This window comes from Anopheles maculipalpis, chromosome 2RL, assembly GCF_943734695.1.
Source record: "Anopheles maculipalpis chromosome 2RL, idAnoMacuDA_375_x, whole genome shotgun sequence".
NCBI classification, from domain to species: Eukaryota; Metazoa; Arthropoda; class Insecta; order Diptera; family Culicidae; genus Anopheles; species Anopheles maculipalpis.
The window spans coordinates 77,730,209-77,757,707 of NC_064871.1; the positions used below are offsets into that span (position 1 = coordinate 77,730,209).

The 27,499-nt window shown below is 40.3% G+C and overlaps 3 protein-coding genes across 10 annotated transcripts in view; 1 reads left to right on the plus strand and 2 right to left on the minus strand.

The window, feature by feature from the left end:
• Nucleotides 1-27,499, minus strand: part of LOC126568292 (uncharacterized) — a 308,783-nt gene that overhangs the window by 275,287 nt on the left and 5,997 nt on the right. The window lies entirely within an intron of this gene.
• LOC126567823 (solute carrier family 12 member 4) overlaps nt 1-27,499 on the minus strand; it is a 486,521-nt gene that overhangs the window by 122,087 nt on the left and 336,935 nt on the right. The window lies entirely within an intron of this gene.
• LOC126567814 (probable phospholipid-transporting ATPase IA) overlaps nt 13,146-27,499 on the plus strand; it is a 48,362-nt gene continuing 34,008 nt past the window's right edge. For all 5 annotated transcript variants that reach the window (XM_050224114.1, XM_050224118.1, XM_050224116.1 and 2 more), the window contains exon 1: nt 13,146-13,435. In XM_050224114.1, the coding sequence (XP_050080071.1) occupies nt 13,294-13,435 (142 nt within the window). In that variant the 5' untranslated portion in view covers nt 13,146-13,293. The remainder of the gene's footprint in view (nt 13,436-27,499) is intronic.

A 27,499-nucleotide genomic window follows, 5' to 3' on the forward strand; every position in this document is an offset into this window, starting at 1 on the left:
ATCATAAAACTAAACTGACAGTGACACAATCGCTTCTGCTGTGTGGTGCAGAATGGGTGTCATGATGTGCAAAATTTGCAGACACACAAACAAACCAAAAAAAAAACCGTCCAGAAATCTCACCCCCAACTCATCAACGTGTCAAGTCTGGGTTGCAAACGATGCTCATCAGTCAGTACTCTGGAGCTAACCTGTGTTGACTAAATGATCTACCTTCGTCAGGTACCATCCAATCGGCCATTAGACACTTTGCCAGCATGAAGCTTGTGACAGCTTTCGGGAAACAAATCCATTAGGTTGTCTGAATTCTACAGACTCGTAGAAAAAGAAAAAAAAACACAACAAACTTGCTTTTCCCTTTGCTTCTTACTTTTTTTCATTTCACCTGCCTATTTATTAACACCTTGCACTAACCAGATACGGACATCAGGGTGTGGTTTGTTTTAGTAGAATTTTTTTCCTAGCCAAGCCTAGAAACTCTACCTCCTCGAAAAAAAAAGGAAAAATAAATGAAACCGAAAAGGTGTGCCATTATCAAAAGACCATCCACACTGGCCATTAACTCGCGACCATTAAACCGGTTGATGGGTGCATTTCGCTAGCTTCGTCTTTTTTTTTTGGCATAATCCAACAAGCAATCCTCCTACCTTGCAATTGCGACCGCTTCGAAAACAACCTAACCAACCTGTCATCTCAGCTGACAGCTTTGATCCTGTGGGAAATGAGCCGTTTACTGTGCTCACGTCTCGGACCAGGCCGGCACGGGGCTATCGATTACCACCGTCATCGTGCGAGCATGTGTTTGATAATGTCTTCTCGGTTTTCCCGTGATTTGATTACAGCGTGCTGTCGTGCGTGCGTGACATAAGGCGATGATGAAGCTTAGGCAAAACCACGGCCCATCGTTATCACCAGCAGTGGTTGCACACTGCTGTCTGGCCAGTGAAATTGGGCGAAATCTCGACTGATGGAAGCCGTCACCATCGGTTGGGTTATTGTTTTTAGTCGGTTGGTGAGAAAAGTTACTGAATCGTTATTGTTGCTACGCTCAAAGCGCCTAAAAGTATGCAAGCAATAATATTCCACTTATATGACTTTATTAGATGTGAAAAGAGTTTTGGCCATATTGGAACCCATTTATCCTTTAAACTTTTTTTGTAATATTTTTTAATGAAAATCAATTTTAATATTATGAACCACACCTGAACCTGTGCATCGTAACAACTCGTAAAAATTATGCTACACACAGTGACTCTAAAGGGCATTTAAGGCAGATTTTCTTATCCTAGGGTTAGAAAATCATGATTCTTTAGTCACTTGAATGAATACGAGAGCAAAAGCTACAAATTTTTCAAGCCAAACATAAGAATATATAACATAAATAACACAGTAGCATAGTTGGTAAAAAAACCAAAGTTAGTTTTACAGAAATTTCGGTAAAAAACCGAAATTTCATTTTTTAATTTAAAATTAATTATTATGGTACAATTCCGTACTGTCAAGAAGGAGCTTATTTGAGCTCATAATTTCACCTGAATTTATTCCCTTTCAATATCATGAATCAACATACAACTGATCAGCTCATTTAAAGACACTTTTAAACGTATTATAAGGTTATTGGACTACTGTCATAAGCTACGTCAAATTTTCTATGGGCAATTTAGTGTCATAATGTTTTTACGAACATAAAATCCAGCTAATCCGAATGAAAATAAAATCCATTTTCCATCTTAAAGGGGCACTAATCCATATGTAAAACTCAAGATTTTTTATCGAAGTATTTAAATAAAATTCCAACAGATTGATATTACAGTTCCCATTCTATCCACAAAAACTCCCTCCTAGGAGGATTGCGCCACCACTCCGCCAGCCGAAACATTAAGCCGTCCGAAACTTTTGGCACTCAATCGCCCAAATATTTGTGTCGTAAATCCGGCCGCTAATCGCGATCCATTCTAAACGCACCCTCCAATACCGGAATTAAACAATCTCGTGTTCAACTGTTCGGTTCATTCCGCGGAAGAAACAATCCCGCGAAAGACGGCTTCCCCCGTTCGGCTTTTGCCCTACGTGATCATTATCGCGTTAACATATTGCGCTTTTTATGACCTAGAATTCCAGTCAAACCCTACAAGATTCACGAAGAGAGAACTGAGAAGGAGAAGGGGGAGGAGGAAGAGGGAGGGCTTTATTTGTTCCCGGTCGTTCCCTTCGTGGATCCGTGCTGATAGCGACTCTGCTTGTGATGGGAAAGCTTTCATTTCGCTAATCGATTCCACTAACCGGCGGCACTGAAATGACACTCGCTGTTGGAATGTCGCTTTTTTTCTCAACACAAACTCCTACTTTATTTCATTTCATTACGGATGGGTTTGCCAGAGTGCAATTCTGCAATCGAAAAGCAAATAAAAATCCACCTCGAATGTATTCATCTAATCCAGTTGCCTCTAGGGAAGCAGAGAGAGAGAGCTATCATTTAATTGCCACATGGGAGCAAACTTTTCTACACAAAACGTGTATTTTTTTGTTCTTTCTTCTCCGTGCCAAGCATCCACCACGCCACGTGACAGTTTAAGCTGCATCGTGAGCAAAATGCAATTCATATCATCCCATTCTACGATTGCATTTATTTAAGTGTGGTAAGAGAGTTGCTGTTTTGTTGTTTGGTTGTTTCCACGTTCCACAACGATTATGCTACACAGCAACGGCGGCATAACAGACAGCCGAAAGTTTAGTCATTTGTTGTGACCTTATCTCGCTGCAGAAGTGTATTAAAATAGCTGCGCCGGAGCGAACACGGTTATGGGAGCAAATTGTCAGCGCATAAAAGCTCATCTGGAGCGAAGGAGTTTCGTTCAAGGTGAATATTGTTTTCCAAACTGGCTCACTGATCCAAACGCTAAGCGGTAAGGATGAAGTCTTTGCCTGCTGTTTGGTTTCTTCTCAAACGCCTTAAAGTGGGCTTAAAGTGAGTCAAACTCTCAACGGACAAGAATATGTCCGTGAAATGAATAAACTATACCTAATCACCAATTTATACATTCATTTTCTGCTGACAATCGTATATATAAATAATTTATAGTTGGCTGAATGTTCCCCAAATGCGGGATAGAGACATGGCAGTCTAAAACAACACCCGAAGCAAGGCTTTAAAAACATAGAATCAAAAACTCAACCAGCTACACACTCTCCATCCAGTGGTTCAATGTTTATGGAAGCTGTACAAAGCCCAACGGTTTATTGCGATTCGCCCCCGAAAAAACCTTTCAAAGGGATGCATCCTTTTAATCTCGCCTCTCGTTTCGACAAGATTTACCTAACATCCTTTCGTTTGCATAATCTTTTACGGGGTTGGATTCTTCAATACACAAGTATGTGATCTTTGGGTAAAGCCATGTATGAGGAAAGTGTAGTTTGATGCGTTAAATGTAGTTTACGTTTTGTTTAGCCGGCGAAAGAGATTTATTTTGTTTTTCAATTTTTTCTTGAACATTCTTTTTTGTTGTTTCTCTCTTGTCTCTTCTCTTGTTTCTCTCTTTTCAATTTTCTTACTACCTTTTTGTTGTAGTTCTGTTCCGTTCTGAATGGTGTTTTTACCAATTTTAAAACAGTTTCGTTTTTCTAAATTTTCTGTCTTATATGCTGTATTTTGTATTTGGTTTCTTTATTAGTCTTTTGGTCTATTTTATTTTGATTCTGTTTTCACTCTAAGGAATGCTTTAGATTAGTTTTTTTTTTGTTTATTTTTTATTTCTTTGCACAGCATTCTAAACAGAAAGCTGTTGAAGGCAATGACCTAATAATCAATTGAACACTGTTTTCTTTTTTAGTAAAATTAAACAATCCTTCTCAACTTTGCAACATTTTCTCTCCCACAACAAAACGGCCTGTACGGCAAGTTCTTGCACGGTGGGCCATTTTTTAATTAATTTTCTTTTTCAAATTTCATCACCACCACCTAATGGTATAAATATTTACTCATCACACCATCACCCCCCTACCGTGTCACTCTGGCTGCTGCTATACGATGGAGGCGCATGGTCCTCCGTACAAGTCGACGGCTGTGGGACGGCTGAACATGCCATGCACACGGTGCCACTTTCCCTACAGCTACAGAGGAGCAAAATAAAATTGTCTATTATTCATCATTTCCGGACAATCATCTGGTGTGGCTGAGCATGTGCTACACCGTGATAGAATCGCAAAGATGCGGCCGGCCGAAGTGCAATCGCCGAGAGTCGTAAAGGCTGGCGTCATAAAATGCTTTCGTCCTCGTGGCGTCGTCGTCGGTGGATGCTCGGGGCCTTAGCAGGCTTGAACAAACAGGAACACCAGCCTGTCCACCCCAGGAGAAAGCCAGCGGGTGTTTGTGTGTGATTTTGTGCGTCGTTTCGTGGCGATGCTGCTGCGAGTCCACGTGCTGCTGACACTAAAACCAAGTAAATTTTTTTTTTTTTCAAAATCGAGCCTTTACTGGGCAGCGAGCTTTTAGGGCACACAATGTTTGTGTGAGAGAGTGAGTGAGTGAGCGAGCAATAGCTTTAGGTGGTGGAGCCTAATACAAGCCATACGGTTTCAAACATCGTCCAGCTCCAAGGGGTAACTATGCCCACCAATTCACCAACATAAACACACACGCACGCACACAGCTCTGCTCGAGGGAGTTAAACGGAGACTTTCCCAATTATCGTACAGCTCCGCTTACACATTGGCCCGAGGAAGGCACAACCACGTAACGACGTTATGATAATCAACTTCATTCAAGTTAAAGCTGCTCAATGAAGGCACCCCCGATAATCTTGACTCGACGGCTATTGCCATCATTGTTTTTTTTTGTCTTGCTGTTGGATTGGTTGAATGTTTGCCGCTCCGAAATTGGATGTATACCCAATGCCAGTGCCATTTTGTGGCGAACAGAGTGCCTGAGGTGATGTGTGGCTTGGGGCTTCCCTGTACAGCAAATGGGTACGCCAAAGTGGCAAATGAAGGCGATCGAACGATACCGACATGAACAGCATGATTTTTATTTCCATAGTTTATATTTTTGGTTTTGTTTTTATTTTGGATAATTTTTTATTACTTTTGTGCCATCTAATACATTCAAAATGAGCTCAGAATTAATAGAAAAATAATTGAAAAGAATACAAAAATTAAGCTTTTGTCATGCAAGTTGCATACCTTTAGGGGGTTTCATGAATATGGCCTACGTTTTCGAGGTATGAAGTTTTGATGATTTATTTTATTTTATTAAGTTTTTTCAGCACTTTTTGTGCTGTTATTTTAAATTCGTGTGAAGGCATTTATTCCTTATTTTTTGCCTTATCTCTGCCATGCTAGCTACTGCGTACATTTTGATAATTTATTATAATATTTTTAATTTAGAAAGTTGCTACTTGAAACTCATGCATGATATCATAGGAATTGCTACAAACTTTCAGCTCTTTCTAATCCTCTCATGAGCATTTTTCAACGTCGTGTGAAAAGCTCTTTAAGAAGTAAGGGAAAGAGCAAACTAAATAAATAAATGGGCCAACCATTGACGCAAGCCACACACATAACTCCTTCTCCATATCAAAACCCTGAAAAAAGGAACATTCGTTTCCAGGCAGCTTTAAAAAAATTAAACATGAAAAAGCAGCACAAACCCGCAACGTGCAAACTGCCACCCAAAAACCCGAATCGACGATATAAACAAAAATAAGTCCTTCCCACTCGCAACCTTTCCTCACGCTCCGACACGCACACACACTCCACGGTGGAAGGTTTAACGGCGTCCTTCGACGGAACCCCCGATTTCAAACCGAAAACCACGTGGACCACGCTCCGTATACGACCGGGTCGGGCCCTTTCTCTAGCGTTTTTCCTCTCTTTTTTTGAATTTTATTTTATTTCCCTTCGCACGTATGGCGAACCTTTCGCATGAAAAGCAAAGGCCGATTGCAGGGTAAGCAAAACAAAATACTGTGTGAGGAGAAAACACACACACAGACACACACACAACAGCACACAAAACACAGTGCAGTGACACGATGCCGAAGCGCTCGAGCACACAGCGCGTCCAAGTTTTCTGCCCGGCGACGGTTTCTGTGTCAAATTGGGGGCGGTTAGGCCCGGCTCCGGTTTCCTCGAGGATCGAATACGAGCAAGGACGAACGGGACGCAGGAGCAGCAAAAACCAAGTCCGCGGAGAGGGTGTAAGGTCGATTTGCCGGATGCCGTTCGGATGCCGAATGCCAACAACTCGAGCGATGCTGACACACACACACATACACACACCCGTGCCAGGAGTTCGGCTCGGTCGGAAAAACGGCTCTGAACGCTAAGGGACGAACCGCAAGATCAGTTGCCGCAGGAAGCTCGGCCCGTGACAATCGAACAGTAAGCGCTCACTGCGAACCGTTGCGCCACGCGAGATAACAACAGCCCCGGGAAAACCGGGAAACTCATAGCGCGATTCTCATTCCACGAAATCTGGGAAGGAAATTTGGATTGTTTTGCTGCAGGAAAACTCAATCACAGTGTGTGCAGTTTGTGGCGAACCAAAAGCAAAAATGATTGTGAAAAGAGGAAAATATTAAACAGCGGGTGCGTGAAACGTTCCCCTAGTACGTCACGAGCAAAACAAACGCCCGTAAACTTCACCCCAAAGGGCTCCCCACCGAGTGAGGAGGGCAAAGTGAATACAGATAAGTTAGTGTAAAAGCATTCGCCCATCTTCCGAGAAAGAGGCAAAGAATGCAATGTATAAGCTTATCGTGGGCCAATCCAAAATTCGTAAATGGGCGCTTTCCAGGTGCTTGCTTGCCGAGCGTAAGGGATGCGAATGAAAAATAATGTCCTTCCGAACGGTTGGAAAAATGATTACGAGTCTCCACGTGTGTGAGAAGCTGTGTCCTTGCCGTGTGCCGTGTTGTGTTTATGCGCGTAAGAAGAGTGTGTAGTGTTTGAAGGTGTGTAGTGTGTGTTAGAAGTTTAAGAGAAAACGTTTATTGGTTTTTATTTTCCAGTTGTTCCTGGCTTTAATCTTTTCATTGCATTTTCTTTGTTAATTATTTATATACTTGTCTTAGTTCTTTTATATTTCTAGTTAAAATTGGCTTAAGCTTTTTAGCATTCAATCCTCAATATGTCATATTTACAAGGTTTATTATTTTCAAGTAGTTGGACGGTATTTGTTACGCAAATTTATAAGATATTTCTGTTTTGAAATATCCCAACATAGTGTGTACTTTTTGAAAATTATTTTATGTTGGAGAAGGGGATGGTATAGGGCTGGTTTAATAGTGAATGTGGTACTGGTGTCAATTATCATAATCTCGCCGTAAGCAGCACGGCCTATTTGATACTTTTTCTTGGCTTAACGACCTCTAAGGTCATACCGGCCATCGAAATGGCTTACTAGACTGCCGATATCACGTAGTTGCATAGTCACTACGACTCACTAAGGGGAGACGGTCCGGTTGGGATTTGAATCACGATCCTGCCGTTTGAACACTGGCTCTGCTGTCGCCTATACCACCGAGCCGCCCCCGGTTTAACACAAAGGGGGTAATTTAAGTCAAGGAAGTCAGATTTGGCAGGCCACAACCTCCAGAGGTTGTAGAGTCAAAGAAAAATAAAAATAATTGATAATCACAAGTAGAAACGATTTCAATATGTTTATATCACTAGGATGTGGCATGACATCGACCAGTTTTGATTGGCTGTTTTCAGCTGAAATACTTCTTACCTCATGTTATCCATTTTCTTGGCTTAAAGACCCTCTGGATCATACAGGCCATCTCTTGACTTACTAGACTTGCCTGTACCACATAGTTGAATAGCCCATCCTCACGGGACAACGGTTCGGATGAGATTTACACTCTGATCCTCCAGTGTGAAGACCAGATCGCTCCGAAGCTTTTTACAAAAAGCTACACAAAAGCTAAATTGACCTCTTTAGCTAACAAAACGGTCGACATTGGCGTCAATCTTCACACGGCAGAATTGTGATTAAGCTCCTATCCGAACCGATCCCCCTTAGCTAGGACTATCCTACAGCAAGTCTGGTTAGAAATTAGATGGCCAGGGTGACCTAGAAGGCCATTGACCTAGAAGGAGTGAACTAGCAGGGCTAAAAAGCGAAAGAAGAAGACCCTAGAAATGAAAACCAATCCTGCAGGGCGACTTATAGGGCTGAAGAGTCAGGCTTAATGTAACAATCTTCAATGAAACCTGGGTTAAAATAATATAAAAAAGTAGGGTTTTTTAAATCACATTCCTGTACATAAGAATGTTAAAACGTGCACTCCTCATCCTTTTTCCCCCTTATGAACTCCATTATATTACAACGGTAGAAGCGTTGAAAGTAACTAAGCAAACTCTAACGCTTGTTCTATTCATTTTTTTGAATTTTTTTGTCCTTCATTCAAGATATTGTTGGGTTGACGAGAAGATTACACTGACAAATATGGCACGTTCCGTTTTAGTAGGTTCAGAGAATCTACCAGGTTCCTTTTCCATTCTGAAAATAAGCTAGTTTAGTTTATTTCCGAAAAAAAATTAGCTTTCCCATCTCTAGCCTGCTGTCGAACACTTTGAGATAAGTTTATCTGTTTTATTTTATCAGAAATGGACTAATGTGAAAACATTTTTTACTTAAGAGATCATAAATCTATCATCAACATCTTTATGTTTTGAACGGCATTCATTCAAACAGAGGATAGATTTATATTTTTAATAAAGTTAATATACAAAACTAAAAGACACACGCGTGCAAAAGATACGAAGAATGACCAAAAAATAAAGAAAATCCATTTTTAGATCACAAAATCATCACTAAAGTAAAACGCAATACTGTCTGAATCATCAAATCACTTAGTAAGACAAACCTTTCTGCACTCTATTTGTGGGGTTAGAGATTAAAGGGAAAATCTCTTTAAATCTACCCATTTGCGATGCAAAAACAACGACTGCTTCCCACCAGCACGCCAAAAACCCACTTTGTCTCGCGGTTAAACCAGGCCAAACTAAGCATCTTGCTCACTGCTCACCATCTCCATCGCAGTAAAAAGGGAAATAAACAAGGCCCTTCTCTATCGGTTGCACCATTCCAATCACCTCACCTACTGAACCCAACAGCTACCAGTGGCCAAGCAACCGAAACCGAACCATAAGGATCGCGTTAAGCTATTTTCGTACTGCTGTCCTCCGCCACCACCGATCAAACCAACCGACCCGCTGACACGCCCCCCATCATTTTCATCGAAGGAGTTCGACGGTCGGCGGTTGGGAATTCATATTGAACCGCCATTGCCCAGGGCCCATCGTACACGGGGTTGCATTCCGATTAGCTTTTCTTTTGGCGCGAAAAGACAAAAAACACTCACACACACACACCCCGTAAACCGAGCTGCATGTGGTCAGTAATATTTTGCACCAATTGTAAAACCCGCTGTTGGCACGTGCTGGCAAGAGTAATATTGCCGCCAACATTCCATCGTAAAATTTCCACAAGCATGACCGTGAACGCGGGTACGGGTCGGTTTTTTGAGATGAATCTGTTGCCTGCACCGTCGGTCAGTTACGGTTGTAAGAGGGTGCATGTGCATGTGATGCAGCTCTGTGAAGTGTGTCAATGTTCGGAATGATTGACGGCGAACCGAACGAACCATTGGCTGTCTATTAATGAGGTCGAAAAAATGGGATTTTTCGCTCATGTTTACAGGTGGGAATAAAAAGATGTTTTTGGTTGTCGTTGTCAAAATTGTTGTATTGTTTTTAAATATTTTTAAGTCGAATACATCAAACAACAAAATCCCCCATTAACGCATCATAATCGGTTTTCTTCGATCGATTGATGGAGTTTAAACTAATAAAACCGCATGTCAGCTTACACCAAACATCGGTTTCGGTTGCTTTCCTTAACGATACTAGTCCAGGGCCCAGACCATAATGCTGGCCAATTTATTATCCACTTCCACAGGCACGTTTCGTCGCACGTTTATCGACACAAAAAAAAGACAACCTCTTCCGTCATCTGCTCCATTCCCTATTCACCCCTGCAAAACCGACATTGATCGTCAGCTAAGGCTTTGGGTTTCTTTAGCCCGGTTCTTTAGTGTCGTTTGGAATCAGTTTTTTGTCTTATTTATTTAGCCTTAAGACAACCCATCCGCACACATAAAATCAACCGCCGAAAGAGAGCAAATAAGTTTTTAATGAACTGCGCTTCCCGCAGAGTTGCTTCGAATTGGGGAGCCTACTCTACGTTGTTTCAAATTCAAACACTCATATTTCGATCCTCCTCCTCCGGTGGCAATCGATGGTGGACGGGATGGAGTTAGAAAAGATAAATAATGATGCAAGAAAGAGATCACCGCAAAACTTTTTGATAGTTTTGTTGAAGTTACATGAATATTAATTGTTAATTAAAATATGATTGGAAGTGGAAGTGTGGTGTTCTGAATATTAATTAAAAACAATTACAAACAAAACTTAACAAACACTTGCCAACAATACCTCAATGCGCTCTGCTACTGAGTACTTTCTGCAAATCTGCCTTCTAAAAAACTTCAAAAAACTCGGTTGTTTGGTGTCATTATATTGTCATGTCTGTGGAGTGCACCGTAGTAGTACTTACACTTGGGTATTGTATAACTTATAGAGGATTTCGGACAGTTTTACAGACCAATTTTCCAAAAAAAAAACTCTGTCAAATATATATTTCCTTCAACAAATGCAAGAAATTTTTATTGCATGGTTTCAAGCATTTGGCAATGCTTTTTGTTAAATAAATTTATTAAATAAATTAAGAAATGGAATGCATTTGTTTGGCTATTTCGAGGCTAATAATATCCTCAGTTAGCTTCAGCTTAAATTCTATTAAAATCGATGTCATCCTCATAACGTTCCTGATCTGTCGGTAGCACTGTTCGGCAGTAAGGTCATTTTAAGGGCTGATGAAGCTTTCAGCTTAAGAGGCTTGATCAATAATTAAAAATCTTGCTCGTTAATTTCTAACATGCATCTCTATGAAAATGATCAAAGTATTAGTATTGCCTGCATTTAGGCGTAAATTCAGTTTTATTTAAAATTTAAACATCTTTTTAAATTTCTTCATGAGCACTACATTAATAAATAGTAAAGAATATTTTTTGGAATCTTAAAAATTCTTTTGGTTCAAATGAGAAATGGTCCGAATGGTACGACTCACACACAACCTGACCTTCAATTTTTTAAACGCACCACCCATAAACATTCAAACATCATTTTCCATCAAAAGCATTAATGGTTCACGGTGTCGCGTTAATGTGTGCGGATGGTGGAAAATTTAACGATTCTTAGTCACACTTCGTTATTACATTTTTCCTTCCCAGTTTTTTCTTTCCTTCATTTTCAAAATTTTCACGCATTTCACCAGGGTTTTTATTATTTCCTTTTTGTGATGAAACGTATTCGGTTGGCAGAATGGGGAACCAAACGAACTTCCCTTTCGCTTTAACTCACCGTAAAGACTCAGAGCAGAAGCTTTTGGCTTCCGGCCGAGAGTTCGAAGTGTTACGCGATTTTATTGCTTTTTATTTCTGACCAAAACACTGTGCCAACCGTACCCCAGTGCGGGTACGGGCGCATGAAAGTGGAAAAAGTTGTTCAGCAGGCCAGCAGATATTTATTGGTACGATTGGGTTGAGTTTTCATTGTTTTGGTTGCTTTGCTTGTGTGTGTGTGTGTGTGTGTGTGTGTGTGTGTGTGTGTGTGTGTGTGTGTGTGTGTGTGTGTGTGTGTGTGTGTGTGTGTATAGAGGAAGTTATTATGCTTGTTAATACCTCCGCAGCAGCGCATAAATTCGACCTAATTATCGATGACCTGTCAAGTGTGTTGTGTTTTACTTGAATTTTTAGTTTGCTACATGAATTATACTCTGTTTTCATGTTATTTGTGGAAATTTCAATTACTTTAATAAATTTGTATTGTGAAATATGTTTCTACAATTTTACTCCACTGTTGTTTTGTTGTTGATTAAATCATCTTTATTTTGATTTGTCGTACGCTTTTGTTCAAAAATAATTTACCTGAGAAAACATACAAATGCCCTTAACGACAACATTTTTACCTCTTTCTGTAAAGAATCTTTATGAGTTGCTCACATTTCGCATATTATTTGTGAAATTTACGATAAAACTTTATTTGAAGTAGATTTTTGTTACCTTTTTCAATTTCTATTTTTTCAATTTCTACTCAATTGAAGGATAACAAAACAAACAAAATTATGAAATAACAAAACGTAGTGACGAAATACAAAAAGATACAAAAAGTTTAAAAGAAAAGTGAATAAATAAAGTGCATTTTACCGCAATATCAGCACCACTGCCGTTAAAATAACGTAAATGCATACATGGAAAACGTGTTCAAAAATCTTCCCACTTGTGATCCAACGAAATGTGTCACATCTCAAACACTACCCTACTACATCGACCGCGTCCCGAGCAGGAACCGTACCGTACCGAGGGTCACTTCCGGGTTGCGTGCCGTCATGCGTTACGCCAAACAACCCCTTAGCGCAATCGAATTAACCCACTGAACACTCACCGACCGGATGTGGAATCGGTGCGGGTCCGTACACCAGAAACGCCAACGAACGGAAGCAGAACGAACACTGGTGCAAAGTGTGCCGTGCAAAAGATGCGCAAAAGCCCAAACAGCCTGTCGCCGATTGCGATCCTACCGAACACACCACCTCCGGCACGTATCTTCGCGCAACCGGAAACACCTACGACCCCCCTGACGGATGGCACCGTTTCACCGAGCTCGACCACCGCCACTAGCGATCCGACATGTGGAGCGCCGGTGGTGGTGGAGCTGCCGACTCCACTTGCCCGACCGTCCTCGATCCGTAGCGCTTCCGGTTCTGGGCCACAGTTGCGCTTTAGCAGTTTGCTGGATCCGGGCGACATTACGCCCATCACCTCACCACTGCCAAGCGTCACGTCGGGTATGGCGGATGGATCGATTTACACGATCTTCGGTGCGGAGAGTGGGACCGATCGTACGACCGACCGTACGAATCGACGCCGCAGCTCGCTGTTTCTGTCGAACAGCGTTAGCAACGGTAGTGCCACTAGTGCCAACCCAGCGTCGGCCGGTGGTTTGCTACCATCGGCCACGAACGGGTCGGCCGTGAACTGTAGCAGTATTAGCACGGGCCTCAGTCAGCCCTGCCCGGTGGCTACCAGTGTCAGTGCCTCCAATGCCAACAGTGCCAGTGCGAAATCGCGCTCCCGGCGTTCGTCGGAGTTGTCGCAGCAAAACTCGATGAAGTCGCACGCGTCCGTCAGTAGCAGCTCGCGCAAACGTAGCTCGCAGGCTCACATCGAGCTGAATGGGCCACCGATACGGGATCGGCCCCGCTGTCTCAAGTCGTCGTTTTTGCGCCGCAAGTGCAAAGAGTATGCAGGTAAGTGGCGAACGTAATAAGCCTATTTTTTGTTTGGGATTCGGCAAACTAGTTGTGATTTTATGTCTCTCTGGAATAAACTGTGAGCAACATTGAAAGATGTCAATTGCATGCTTACATTTGATGCTTTGTTGTTTAAAAAGGTTCCTTAAAACACCAAACAGAACCTGAAAAGGATTTAATAGCATGCATTTGAATAAATGACTTGCCGTCCCCAATGCTAGGCTTTCTCTCATGAGTAACGATGACCCCCTCTGTCTGAAGGGGGCCTCAGACAGTTGTCTACTCTTGTATGATCTTCATTGGAATACATAGCTGTCTAGTTTTCTCAAAGCTCTACTGTTTGGAACTTCCTCACTGGTTATAATCTGGTTCTACCTCCCTATCCTGTCCGCTGTCGCCTTCTTGAGCTTGAGACCATGGAATATATATCCGTGCAAGCTTAATTGCAGGGTTCCTGTTAAATAAACTTGATGTCCCGTCTCTCCTGTTCGATATCCCTCTTTACACCCCTTGTCGTCGCCTTCGCGATAGACCTCTTCTATATATCCCATTCCGCCGCACACTCTACGGCTCAAACGACCCCTTGATCAGGCCTCTATCGGCATTCAACCACACTTTCCACCTGTTCTATACAATGTCTCGGTCTCATTTTCGTGTTCGTCTTCGTGCATCTTCCTTCATTTCTTCACAATCATCCTTCACAATCAAGCATCCTCTAAGAATACTTTTTTGTTAAGTCGTTGTAACGTAGAAATAAATAAAATGCGCTTATTTGGCTTGGACATTTTTCAAGAGAAACTACTAGCATTTGCGGATCCAAAAGCTTAAAGAATACTTTAATAAATACCCTTTAATGAATACTAACAAAACAATAATTCCTCACGAATTGCATAACATCAGGCGTTCCTTGCTATTTTATTCGTCTCTCTCCAAAACCATTTCATTTAAATGGCAAAACAAATTGAGCCAGTCAGTTAGAAAATGGTGTTTTAATAAAAGTTTAACATTTGTCAAACATATTACTGGTAAAATGTGATAAATGTAAATTTAAAAACCAAAATTGATATGTTATCTTTAGTGTCTACTGTATCCATTCTTCACACCGTAAATGGCATTGAATTTAAACATATATGTTCAAACTTTGGCTTCCACCGCTTTATAATTTCCTCCACATTTCTCGAATTCTATAATAAAAAAATCATTTCCGGGCAGAATAATGTTCTTCAAAAAATCATTCAACCATATCAACTCAGTCTCTATTGCTCTATCTTGCGGAAGAATAAAAAACAAAAAAAATCTTTAAGCAACCAAACACATACACAAACTCACCCTAACGTACACATATGCGACGCAGTGTCAGACACTTGTTTGCCCCGTTTTGAAGCTTTAATAATCTCGCCTGTGCTAGAACGCCGCATCCCTGCGACAAGAACTGTGCCCAGTGGAACCCTTTTCTTCGCCATGGTTAAGACGAGCGAAGCATCTCTGCTGCGACTGATAAGAAATCGCCTGTTGGCGTGGAAAGCTTACTCGTAAGGAAAATGACTAGAGTGTAGTGGGGAAAAAATGTGAAAGAAGACGACTCAAAGGAATGGGACCCAATCTCGTGTAAAAGCAGCATTTTGAAGTGCTTCGGTGCTCTCATCATAACCGCTTAAGGATCTTGTTTTTGTGTCTACCCAGTGCCTTGTTGGGAGCGGATTTTTCGCACTTTCAGCTGAATTAATCATCGGTTCTAATAGCTTGCTACAGTGTGGCAGCTGCGAGAGCAGCAACAATCCCTTACAGTATGGAAAATGCGTTCAAAGTTTTAAATTTAATTTAACTTTAACTTTTATCATTTGCAAAACAAAGCACAGTGTTTTCAATTTGCTCGTTTTTTTACGACCCTCTGAAGCATAATTAATACACTTGTTAGGGGTTTGTTATGTTCCATTCCAACAAATGAATCGCTTACAATGCGTGTTCGCGGACCGAATGAACAAGCGGGCAGCATTAGCAAATAATTCCACTAACCCCGCAAACAATAGACACAACGGCCGGAACAAGGAAGATGCACTAGATTATCGTTGAGTGCACATTTAGCGATGAAATCCATGCACAAAAAGCAAACAAAACGAGAAGCAAAACCAAAAAAAAAAAACAGATGCCAATGCAAACATCGCTCCTGTCGTTGGAAAATGTTTTACCGGAAAAAAGACTCCCTGCCGGAGGGAGGAAAACCATACAGATAAGCGCTTACCCCACCATCGACGAGAGGTTTAGTGCTGGAGTATACACTCGAAAACCGAAATACTTTAACGGCCTACACCACCCACCAGCCTTACCGTTCTTCCGATTTCCGATAGAGAACACGTCCAACATGTTTTCACTGCAACCGGCAAAACCGAGCAAACCGGAGTTCAGGTGATGTGTGCTTTATGCTCCCGTGTCCCGTTGTGCAGCAAGAGCAATGCAGCAAATCTCGACATTGAGTAGACATCGAGCTTCGGTGTCGGTTTGTGATCGATATTTATTAAATTCCGTTCCGTTGCGCTTCTGCTAAATATCACTCGGGCAGCAGGAGGGTTGTTTTTCCTTCCATCCATTGGAAGTTGCATGTGAACGCGAGTAACGAGCAAAGCAAACGAGCAGCGCTTTAGCGCGGAACTGTAGCGATAATATTTAAAGGCCATTAGGATTTTGTTTTTTTGTGATGTGGGTTTTTGGAATGCAATTTACATAAATGCAGTGCACTGCCATTATTTCCAAGAAAGTACGGAAATGCACATGATTAAATTATAACTGTCTTAAAATAGATGCTTTGGAAGCAGTGGCGGGATGATGATAGTAAACATCGATTAGATTGGCGGCCATAGTACCTAATCGATAATGTTTTATTCGGGTAGATGAGGCGATTTAGTTGTATTATCCCGTTAAATTATAAGTAGTTGGTTGGCTCAGGGTTTCAAGCGCCTTCAAGTATGCAATTTCGGGCTTCTTTGTTCTAAAACGTTCACAGCTGCTTTATTTACTTAGAGTTGGATTTTTTCTTTACTCATTCTAGCGGCTGAGTTGTTGCTAATTTCATGAATGAAGCTTTTAAATAATTTCAAGAATATATATTTCTTTTTCTTTGCTTCAGGGAACGTAAGATCGTCCCTGCTTAGGTTTTTAATTCCTGTCATTTCTTTTGTAAGACGGATGAATGTGTTCCGAAAATTATTCTAACGCACTTGGAAAATTGGTGTTGCATATCTTCTATTTCGTTGCAATTCATTTTGTAAAGAAGTTCATTATGGGGAATCTAGTGATGCAACAAACGATAGTATAAACTTCTTCTAGGGGTTGTTAAATGGGAGTTTTGTACGTTTTTCTACAATGATTTCCACTTTTTCGTCGGATGTTTGAGATTTCTCTATTTTACTTTTGAAGCTTTAATAATTATTTGAAGTACTCTTTATTGTTCTACGTCAAGTTATTGTTCGGACTGTTATTTTTTAAATTGTAATCACTGTTTTGTGATTACAATTTAAAAAAAAAGTTATAGCTTAATATGCAGTCTCTTTGGATAACAAAACCTGTACAATTACTAATGGCGCGTTGTGCTGCCAATTTATGAATAATTAATATCATCAATTAATATCAAATAATTGTAAGAACTTTTACTATTGGTTCAAATATTCGAAATTATGAGGACGGAGAAGGAAATTCTGAGTTCTAAACTATCAAACTTCGTGGCATCATGGTGTCTAATAAGCAATTAGATAACCGGCGTGACCCAGAAGGGTCGTTAGGCCAAGAATAGGAAGAATATCCCTTCAAGAGCTTCGATATTCTTGATGATCCATATAGTGCCTAGTATTGGGTAATTAGCACAAGAACTATTTTAAACAGTAACGTCAATAATCGGACGATATTTTACTTGAGCTTGATATTTTACTTTCAAAAGGTAGCTTCCTCTCTCCAGGAAGCTTGCTGGAAGAAATTGCTGTCTATTCACTATGAAGCACTTTGAATCTCTGGCCTCTCTAAGCAACTACATTATTAAAGTTCTTCGTCCTTTTTATGAATAAGGAATTGCTGTCTATCTCCGAACCGCATCCGGACCTTTCCTGAAAACTGACTATTCTACTTTTTACTCTAAAATAGTCTAGTAAATCATTGTATGGCCGGCAGTGAAGTGGCAGTAAGGCAAAAATGCCTTCAAAGGAATGCATATTGGATGGAAAAGGCTTCTTAAAATTGTAAAATCATTCAAATGTATCAGTAATAATCAACTTATGTGAAACCATCCAAAATACCAATTAATTTACATTTCTAATACTTTCCTTGATTCCTTGTTATGTTTCTATGATAGGTGCGCTCCATGTTTTGATAGTTATTAATTGCTACTTTACGTTCCTAGCTGTCTTCACAGCATTCTATCTCAGTCGTCGCGAATGTTCCATCATTACTCCACACTTTTAATTTGGTCCTTAATTTCACGCCGCACGATACACTCCGGTCACACTGTGGTGTTAAACTTAATCAAGAAAAAACACTCCTTCCCCGAAGTTTTTTTTTGCAACCCTGCAACCCTAGCAGAAAAGCATAAAAAAGAGGGGATAAAACATGTTTAATTTATGCTCAAATGTCATGCTATGGCACACTTACACACACAGCAGGTGTGAGAGCGTTTGGCCCTTACTACAACAACTTTTTCGCCAACAAGCCATCGCGAACCTAACCGGGAACAAGCTAAACGTTCTGACAGGACAACTTGCCTTGCGCTTGCCGTGCGAAGGATGAACCAGAGGGTGAAAAAAAACACATGCCAGCAGACCCCTTGCTTTGACATTTACCATCGATGCGATCTGCGGCGCACGCCACAGCCAGGAAGGCGTGACACGTGGGAAAATGGCAAATTATGACATTTCACACTAAATCATCGTCCACATGGCCGGGATGGGGATCCTGTTTGTGGAGAATTGTCCAACGACACCAGGCAACAATACTATCGCAAAGTCCCGTGGTACGAACGGACATACCTGGTTCCAATTTCCGGAACAAAGCGTACTCGATCATGTTCATCCTGTCTGCGGTTGATGAAGTGTTCGCCCTTTTCGCCTCTACGCTGTGTGTGAGTGTGTTGTGCTCCCTCCGGGGAGCAGTACGAGGCTGGCCGTGGTAATGAGGAACGAAATTCCACCGAATGGCAGGAAATTGATGCGCCATCATGCCTTCCCCGTCCCGGATAGTGTGCGTTCTAGCACGATGGACGAGAGCAAATTGAGACACACACTCGATGGGTCAATTTATTACGCTACACAAAAACGATGACGATGCGGGGCAGTGTGGGTTCTTTGGAGTGGAGTGTATGTTTTACCGGTGTAATCATTCGACTGCTCCGGAATGGTAACTCTGTCGTAAAGCAAACAACCGACATAAACAATCGTTGCGATTTGCCACCATAAACCGTTTTAATGAAATGGCTCAATCGAATTTTTTTATATTTTTTATAGTAGAAACATTTAAGATAATAAGGGAACACAACGGTTCTTATATCTTGTGTTGGTTTCTGATATGAATTATTTTAATATTATTTTATGTATTTTTGATTAGGTACTCAAAAAGGTTGCAATAGATTGCTATGCAAGAAGAAGTGCACCTAAAAGTATGCAATCAAATTTCCTACGATGAGCTGCTTGAGAGGCTCTGAGACAATATAGCATATAATTTCATTGCATTTATTTTAATGACTGCCTAGTGGCTCAACAATTCCACTTAAATTCCAATATTAGTATTAGTGAATTAGAAAGGGGCTAGGAATTAAAGGGAGGATCGTAGTATTTCCATACTACGATCCTCCCTTTAATCGGAAAACAGGAAGAGTAAGATGGAAATCAAATGAGTGAGACAAGGAGTTGAAAGAGGACAAAGAGGACAAAGGGGACAAATAACAATGTCCTTGTGGGAATAGAGACAGAATTTCGAGTCCAAGCATTTCAAGAATTTCGAGTCCAAGCACTTGATACACACATTGATAATCAGGTAAGGTGAAAGAGGGCCCACCAAGGACTCGCGAACAGCAAACCTGGTGAACGATCTCTGCACTTGCTCGATACAATCAATGTAAGCTCGAACCGAGAGACACCAGATTACATAGCAATATTGCAGCAAAGATCTGTCCAGCGATCAGAAGATCCAATGATGATCCAAAGGGATTGGAGAAATCATGAGCTATATGTTGGGCATGGGCATCATATGTCTAATAGTACCCAGGCTCTGGAAACAATGGAATCAATGTGAGGCGTAAAGGTGACACCAATGTCTTGCCATACATCTAAATCCTAGTAGTAGTCTTAGTGCACAGGAGAATGGGAAAGAATAAATGAGACGACTTGATACCTATTGGGACAGAGTGTTAAGGAATTTATAGCCTTCCAAAAGGAAAAACGGTCTAGGACACCTTGAAGAAATGCACAATCTACAACCAAAGAAATTGGAAAAAGGGTTTTTTTAAATTATCAGCGCCAATCAGGTAAAACTGTCAGATGGCAAAACAGATGCAACATTGTCATTGAGGAACAGGACTCAAACAATAAAAGGATTAGCACACTACCTTGGGAGACACCAGCGACGGAACGGAAAGGGTTCGGATTTCTATTTGCCCCTTTGTATTTTCACTCGATACTTAAGGTCACATAGGAAAAAGTGCAACGTACAAACAAAAGTGCTATTGACGATGTTCTACTATCGAAATTTACTTAAGATGAGCACGAAAACCGATGCATCACAAACCCAGATTATCAGCCAAAAATGTTTCTAAGGCTTCCTGAACACAGAGGACTTATTTGGATTTCAAGGGCTGATTTACATTTCAATTATATTATTTTGAAATATTTTGATGGAACTGTAATCAATTGGTTACAGTCGATACTTACTTTGCTGTAGAAAAGATTACGATATTAGCTTCGAAACATGCAGCACAATATGAACCAATATGTACGGGAGGTTAATCAACAGCGTTGTGTATACATTTAGGCGCATTGCTATTTCAGCTGAATTTTGAACAAGCACAAGAATCGTTTTTTTTTTTCGATCAATATAAATGAATTTTAACCGAGTATGCCCGGGATAAGGCAAAAGAATAAGGAGGAAATGCCTTATCAATATAATTGTTTTTTTTTTTCAACACAAGCGGTGTGAACAATACGGCACTGGACCGTCATAATTAATTATAAATAAATAAAAAATAAATAAATGACTTTTGAGCAGTAAGAGCATGTTCAGCTGAAAAGAAGCATAAAAAATTATCAGAAATTCTTCAAAAGCATGTACAAAGGCAATCTTCCATCGGCTAATCAGATTTCTGGGTCAAATTGGAGTTCACTTCACTCTTCATCCTCATGTGGTTCTAAAACACTTCCTACGCTTGATTGAGCTGTGTAATTTTTAATTTTCAAAGTGAATTACCATGTAGCGTTCTAATCACGCAGGCAAACCACCGGGACAGTTTGGCAAAATGGCAAATTGAATACAGCATTTTTTAGCCAAAAATGAGCATGTTCTACTCGAAGTCAGTTGAAACACTTTAACAAAGAATAATCCTTTTCCTGGAACTGACGTATCAATATGGAAGAAAAAGCTGAAAAATGAAAAATAATGCTAGAAAGAAAATATTTCGTCACTTTCGTCATTTTTACAACAGTATTTATTCCCTTCAACGTATGCATTCTACAAAACAAGAATTCGTCATAATCGGGGTGGGTGATAAATTCCTCCATTCATCGTGACACAAATCCCACCAAATGGTTCTAGAGAAACAAAAACACAAATACAAAAAGCAAGGAAGGTATGCGGCTCTAACGATGCAAGGCTTTTCTAGTGAACTTTCTTCCGCTTTAAGAAATAGGTTAACTGCTTACCTTATTTCCGTATCGAACGTGAATCTCTTTACCATTTATTCCCCACAGAGATTTTATTCGGTGGGTAGGTTGGTAAATAGTATGACTTGATGACGTACTGTAATTTATCGCTCCCCCCCATGCGTTCGATGATTCGGAAGCGAAGGCTAATGAATTCTTATGACGAAAATTGACGTAATTTATGCGCCCTCCCTGGCGCGCTCGTCTTCTCTTTTCTCATTGCTCCACAATATCAACAGCCCGTTGTGATAGTGATAGTGCCAGGGGAGCTCAATTATATACCAAATGCAAACATTTTCGAGTGTATCAGGGTACGTGCCTATTTTTCCCAAACTTGATATTTATTCAGCTGCGGGTGGTTTCTTTCGTTCGATACACGCTTCAATGTTAGTCATTTTAAGATATCTTACACTTGTTGCCAGAACTCTTTATTCTTTAAATCTTCGTCAGAAGAACTTCAAAAGATGATGGCATTACAGTGCCTTAATAATACACAATTGAAGGAGTCCTGCTTCACTGTTTTGGTTGTGCGCGAGGCATTAAGCGCAATTATTTTTCTTCCTCCACCTGATCTATGTCTTTGCAATGTCCCTCACGCAGCAGCCTCAAGTCCACCTTCCGGCCATAGTTCGATTCGATGCGACAGTTCAATACACACAGGTTCGCGTAAGTTTTGAAATCCGAACCGCACACGGGACGGTATATCCTCGAGCAACCGCATGGTCGATCTGCATCGACGCTCAACACCAGGGCAAGCACACCCAAAACAAACAGATTAATGTACGATAGGAAACGCATCTTCTCTCACTTAAACGGTGTTGTAAAACAGTTTCTTTAATTTCTTGGACGGATATCTTCACTCACAGGTACACTACGCTGATAAGAGATCTTGCTCGATACTGTGACGAGCTGACGAATTCGGAGACAATTTTATTCACTCATCCCAAACAGACCGCCATGTGGGTGCTATTTTTTTTTTTTTTTTTGCAAAGTGTGTGTATGAGTTTTAATGAAAACACATTTTGTGTACGGCTTTAGTTCATTCGTACACTCATTTCAGAACGGTTGATTGTTTGTATTCCTAAACATATATATTTTTTGTATTTATCCACCAACACTCGGGAACAAGAATTTCAACTTAGCATAATTAGTCATCATGTGGGGATTTACACACGTACCGGAACTATGCTTGAAGAGCGATAAGACGTTTTCAAAAGCAATGTTTGTGTTTTGTACATATTTAAAGTCACGATTAAATGATCCTCTCTCATGCCGCATGTGACGCATTCGAGCGAAATAAAGTTGATTAATTCATTTTTGTTAAAAGACGCTACTTGTATACTATTCTTTGTTCTAATTGTACAATATGATTTAAAAAAAGCTTAAGTACCTCAAATGTTATTTTATTAAAACATCCCTTAAGTAATTCTTGTTGGTTATTTTCTTTTTATGTAATTACCATCTTTATGGCCACTTAAGAAAGTGAGCGATGCACTAAAGGATAAATTTGATGCTTTTTTAGACCACTGTTAAATATATTGAATTGCATACTGTCAGGCGCATGATGTTCTAAAACGACAAACTAAGGAAAAAGCTTAGCTTTTGTGCATCGTTTTTTGATGGAAGCCTTTTTTGTCTGTATCATCAAATAATAACCACTAGCAGTAGTATCAAAAAAGGTAGAGCCGTCCACCTAAAGTGCAGCATGAAACTGCATCAACCATTTTCCTGCAAACTCACCACAAATTCCGATGACGCCATTAGTGGTGTGCCTTCCGATGACTCACGTACCGATTTCCCGTGTCCGATGTTTGTGTGACCCAATAAATGGCATCATCATCGGCGTAGTGTGAAACAAGGCGCACGTAAGACCACCGTTCAACCGGCATGCTGGGGGAGCTAATTGAATATCTGACCATTCCATTCCTGTCGAGCTGCAGTGATTCAGGCGTTTCAGTTAACGCTACACTCGGTGTACGTCGAAATGATAATAAAACCTTATTATGGAGCTATAGTATGCTGGCTGCTTGTGTGTGTGTGTGTGTGTGTGAGTGGCTTACGTTTGGGGCACATTCGTCGAATATCGAACGGTACGATGGAGAAGCCAAAATTTTCAATATTCGAATCGACGCTTCAAGGTTTCAAAGCAGTTTTGAAAAGATTAGGACTCGCACACGCAACGGCAAGATGAGGTACGGTTTTGTAAAGCCTTAATACCTCTAAAACATCAAACGTAGCTTTGTGAACTTTTTGCACTGAACCGGACAAGAACAGTTGTGTCTATCACTTTAGGCGATACACGACAAATTATGCAAAGCGGCATGATGTTCAAAAAGAATAAAAGAGGTTTTACTGTTTGTCTTGGACCATTCGATCTAGCGCAGTGCAAAATGATAAGCATAGAAAATCGGGCTGATGGAAAAGAGAGAAGATACAAAAAAGTGTGCAAATAATTGATAAACACAAACGCCACCAAGCATTACTTTTCGCCCAACTGAAAGCACCACCAACGAAGCCAGCTCGAAAGTGAACTATCCAAGCTTCGCATATTGAATTAGTCCGTAGCTGAATAAAACATCGTGCCCGGACCTATGCCCTGCTCGCTATCATCATGCTGCATATGCGCGACGATGCATATGCAAATCATGACAAAATTGAGTTAAGCTCACCATTCTGTTGGGAAGCTTCCCACATAAATCTGTGTCAAACGATGGATGCAAAACGGTGGTGTCTGTCCTTCGGTTCGTTGACTACACGTTCAGGGGCACCGTTTAACTCCCATACCGTGAATATGGGATCTTCAAAGACGGTGAAAAGGGCAGGATAGTGCATGATGCAGTGAATGGGTTTTTTTATGTTTATGCTTCTGTCATAAGCATTCGGAGTAACAAAGCTTCTTGAGCATTAAAAGCATTTTGAAGTTTATCTATGCGAGTTTTTTTGTACCTTGTATTTCAATAAAATTGTCCGTGATTAGTAATGATAATCAAAATTGGTAAATCTATTTTTCTAAAACAAATATTGAATAGCACATTAAGAATATAAAACAAGAAGTTAATAACGAAACAAGTCCAGCGTTTAAAGTAGTGATGGGTCATACGACTCTTTTTACAGATCGAACCGGAGGCGAGTTCATTTGTTCCTATAGAAATCGAGTTCGATCCGTAAGTGCAACGAATTTGAATCGAACAGTAGGTCATCCCGAACCCATTGCACCTACAAGCAGTGGCGGGTTATCCTATGGGTGGAGTTGTAATCGCCATTGACCTCGCCGGCCAGAGAATGCGTTTACTCATAGGATTTTCAAACTAGACTCGTAGCGTGGATTTCTGGCGCCGTTGGGAAAAGCACCATGCAACAGTTAAATGCAAATGAAAATATTTAAAATAAAACCTTTTTTATTCCTTTAGAAAGGTCTGACCGTATTACTTACAATCACTTTTTTTTCCATTTCCTCCTAAGAACTGTGCAAGTTTGGTACACCTAATTCCGAGTGTTTTCGGTTGAAATTATTTTTTAAATGTATGTAAAATTTCATACTTTGTTTCAAAATCATACAACTGTTGTTGATTGAGTAAACACTTCAATTTAGTCAAACTTTCAACTTTCAATTGAATTTAGTTTAGTAAAATAGGGGTGCTATAGCCCCTCTGTACTTTAATTTATTCTGCTTTTGCACAATGGGCTGCGACCATAAAAGTAATGGCTTTTAAGGATATCACCTGTAAACTAGGATTTTGAATTATGAGAGTTTGAATAATTTACTAAATGTTTGAAAAAGATATACATGCTTTAATTTATTGTTGGTTTTTGTTTGTCGAGTATATTTGCAAAAGTATGTTATGTAGTAGAGGATTTTATTTGATGAGATTCAATTAATGTTATATATTTAATTGCAATTTTAGCAATAGTCAGTCACAATCACAAAATCAGTAAAAGGTATAAATTAAGCAAACATAATTAACATATTCAAGTTAAAAAAAAAATATTTTGACTTTAATACTATTTGCCCACTATCCACAAACACGACAGCCAACACATCGGCAAAGGTTGACTACTTGACAGTTTTGCGGTATCGACGTCTCTCGCGGTTGTGATTCTCGCGTCGTAATCAATTTCGCGACAGTGCGCGATCGTTTGTCGTGTGATCTCGTTGTTCGTCCAGTGCATGTGTCCCATCGGTTTAGTAAACGTAATAGTAATCGATAAACAAAACCAGATCCATTATTTGCTTCTAAAAAGCAATTGTGCACATTTCACGATCGCACTGAGGTTCCCGGTTGTGGGTGAATTTGCAGGGGTTGTCAGCAGAAGTTCAATGTTCGTTTATGTGCAGTGCATCGATCGTTAAGTTTAGTGAGTTTTGTTAAGTGGTTATTGTGGTTGGTGTTTATGTTAAACTAGTTTACTTTAGAGGCGATCCAGATGCGTAACGAACCTTTCACATGGCAGAATAGGGACAAAATTTAATAAACCAACCGACAGAAAAGCTTGGTAAAGATTTGTCAAGGCGATAGCAGTGCCAAAGTAGTATTAAAGCCACGGTGCACGATTTAAGATGTCAAACAGCTCTCCGTTGAAAGGGTCAAACGATTACAGCTCCTGTGGAGGACTGTAGAGAGAAGTGACATTTTGCTCCTGGCGTGATGTCATGGTCAAAATAACACAGGTAGATGAACCGATATCTTTTTGACCTATAGTGTTCAGCTTTGTGAGTGTCCGAGTGGAGATCTCGATTCATGTACTAGGGCTTTAAGTAAAAATTCCGGTGTAATCGATAAGAGCGTCAGAAAACGATTTTTTTTTTAATTCAATCTGCCATTCACCATGCAAATAATCCAAAAACATGCATACAAACATTAGTTTCGAAACTCAAAGTAAAAAAAAAAAAAGTTTATGCTTGATACGATATAACGCTTATATTGAATTATATTGCTCGGCATATAATTTTCCCCTAAACAGTTTACTAAATATTTATGTAAACTGTATAAAAAACTTTAAACGGTTTTTGTTTTGTAAAATGAAAATGAAGCAAACCCTGTGTCGCGATAGTAGTGGTTGAGCAGGCGGAATGTGTGTGTTGGTGTGCTGTTTCAATCCAAGCCAAATAAGCATGACCGATATAGCTTAAGCCATCCGTGCGCGTAACCTTACTACGCTTGGCTTGGCCAGATAAAAAATCATCTTCAATGCCAAGTTGAAAAACTACAAAGATGTGTCGGATATTTCTAATATTTACCTTAGCGCCCGGGGGTTGCTTTCCTTTTTGCTGACGATGCTCCGTTGTCACCTGCGGGAGGCATCGGTTGAGATGCACTGTGGCATCTGCACAGTTCACACTGCTGCACTGTTATTATTTGTAATGCATCGGAACATCTAACTGCAGGCTAATGAGATGTTCGCTACTTCCCACTTTGTAAATTTTTTAATAGATGTCGATATCGATCGCTATTAGTTGGCTAGATTGCAGGGTTTTAAGTAAGGGAGGGTAGGAGACAGAGAGAACGAGCAAAACAATATTGACCGGCGCCGGCTGGCCCAGACGAAGTAGAGGAGGGGTTGCAAAGTTACGGAGGTGTGTTGACCGTGGGAAGCTTGTATATCGTTTTTGGTGCTCACCGTGTGGTGCAAACAATTGTTTTTGGTGTTACTGTTTGGATAATATAAAATTTATTTTTAAAGATCTTCAAATGGAGACAGACTTTGAAATTTAGTAGTGATTTCGTCCAAAAGATATGTATATCACAAAACATCAAAGTTGGCATATTATTTTCCCGTGTAACAACAGAATAGAAATAAAAGCAGAGAAGCACTGTAATTAGAGTGTAATCAATTTACTGCACACAGCCACAGAAAGGGTAATTCCCAGTTACTATTGTTGTCGACAGAGTACGAAAGCATAAACTACAGTAAATTAGCGTCTTTGATACGTAACGACAACCCTGTCCGGTAATTATTTTGCGATCATTATTGACGTCGTTAAAGAAACTCATACTGTAAATTTTTGCAGCTGCATTTACAGCTCTTCCAATTATCTGCTTACGTAAATGGATAAAAATGGGCACATGAGGGGACTGTTAGGCAGATTGGAAAATATCTAATCAATTTCAAACGTTATCAAAATATGAGTATTATAATAACGAAAAAAATTGCATGACGACTAATGCAAAAA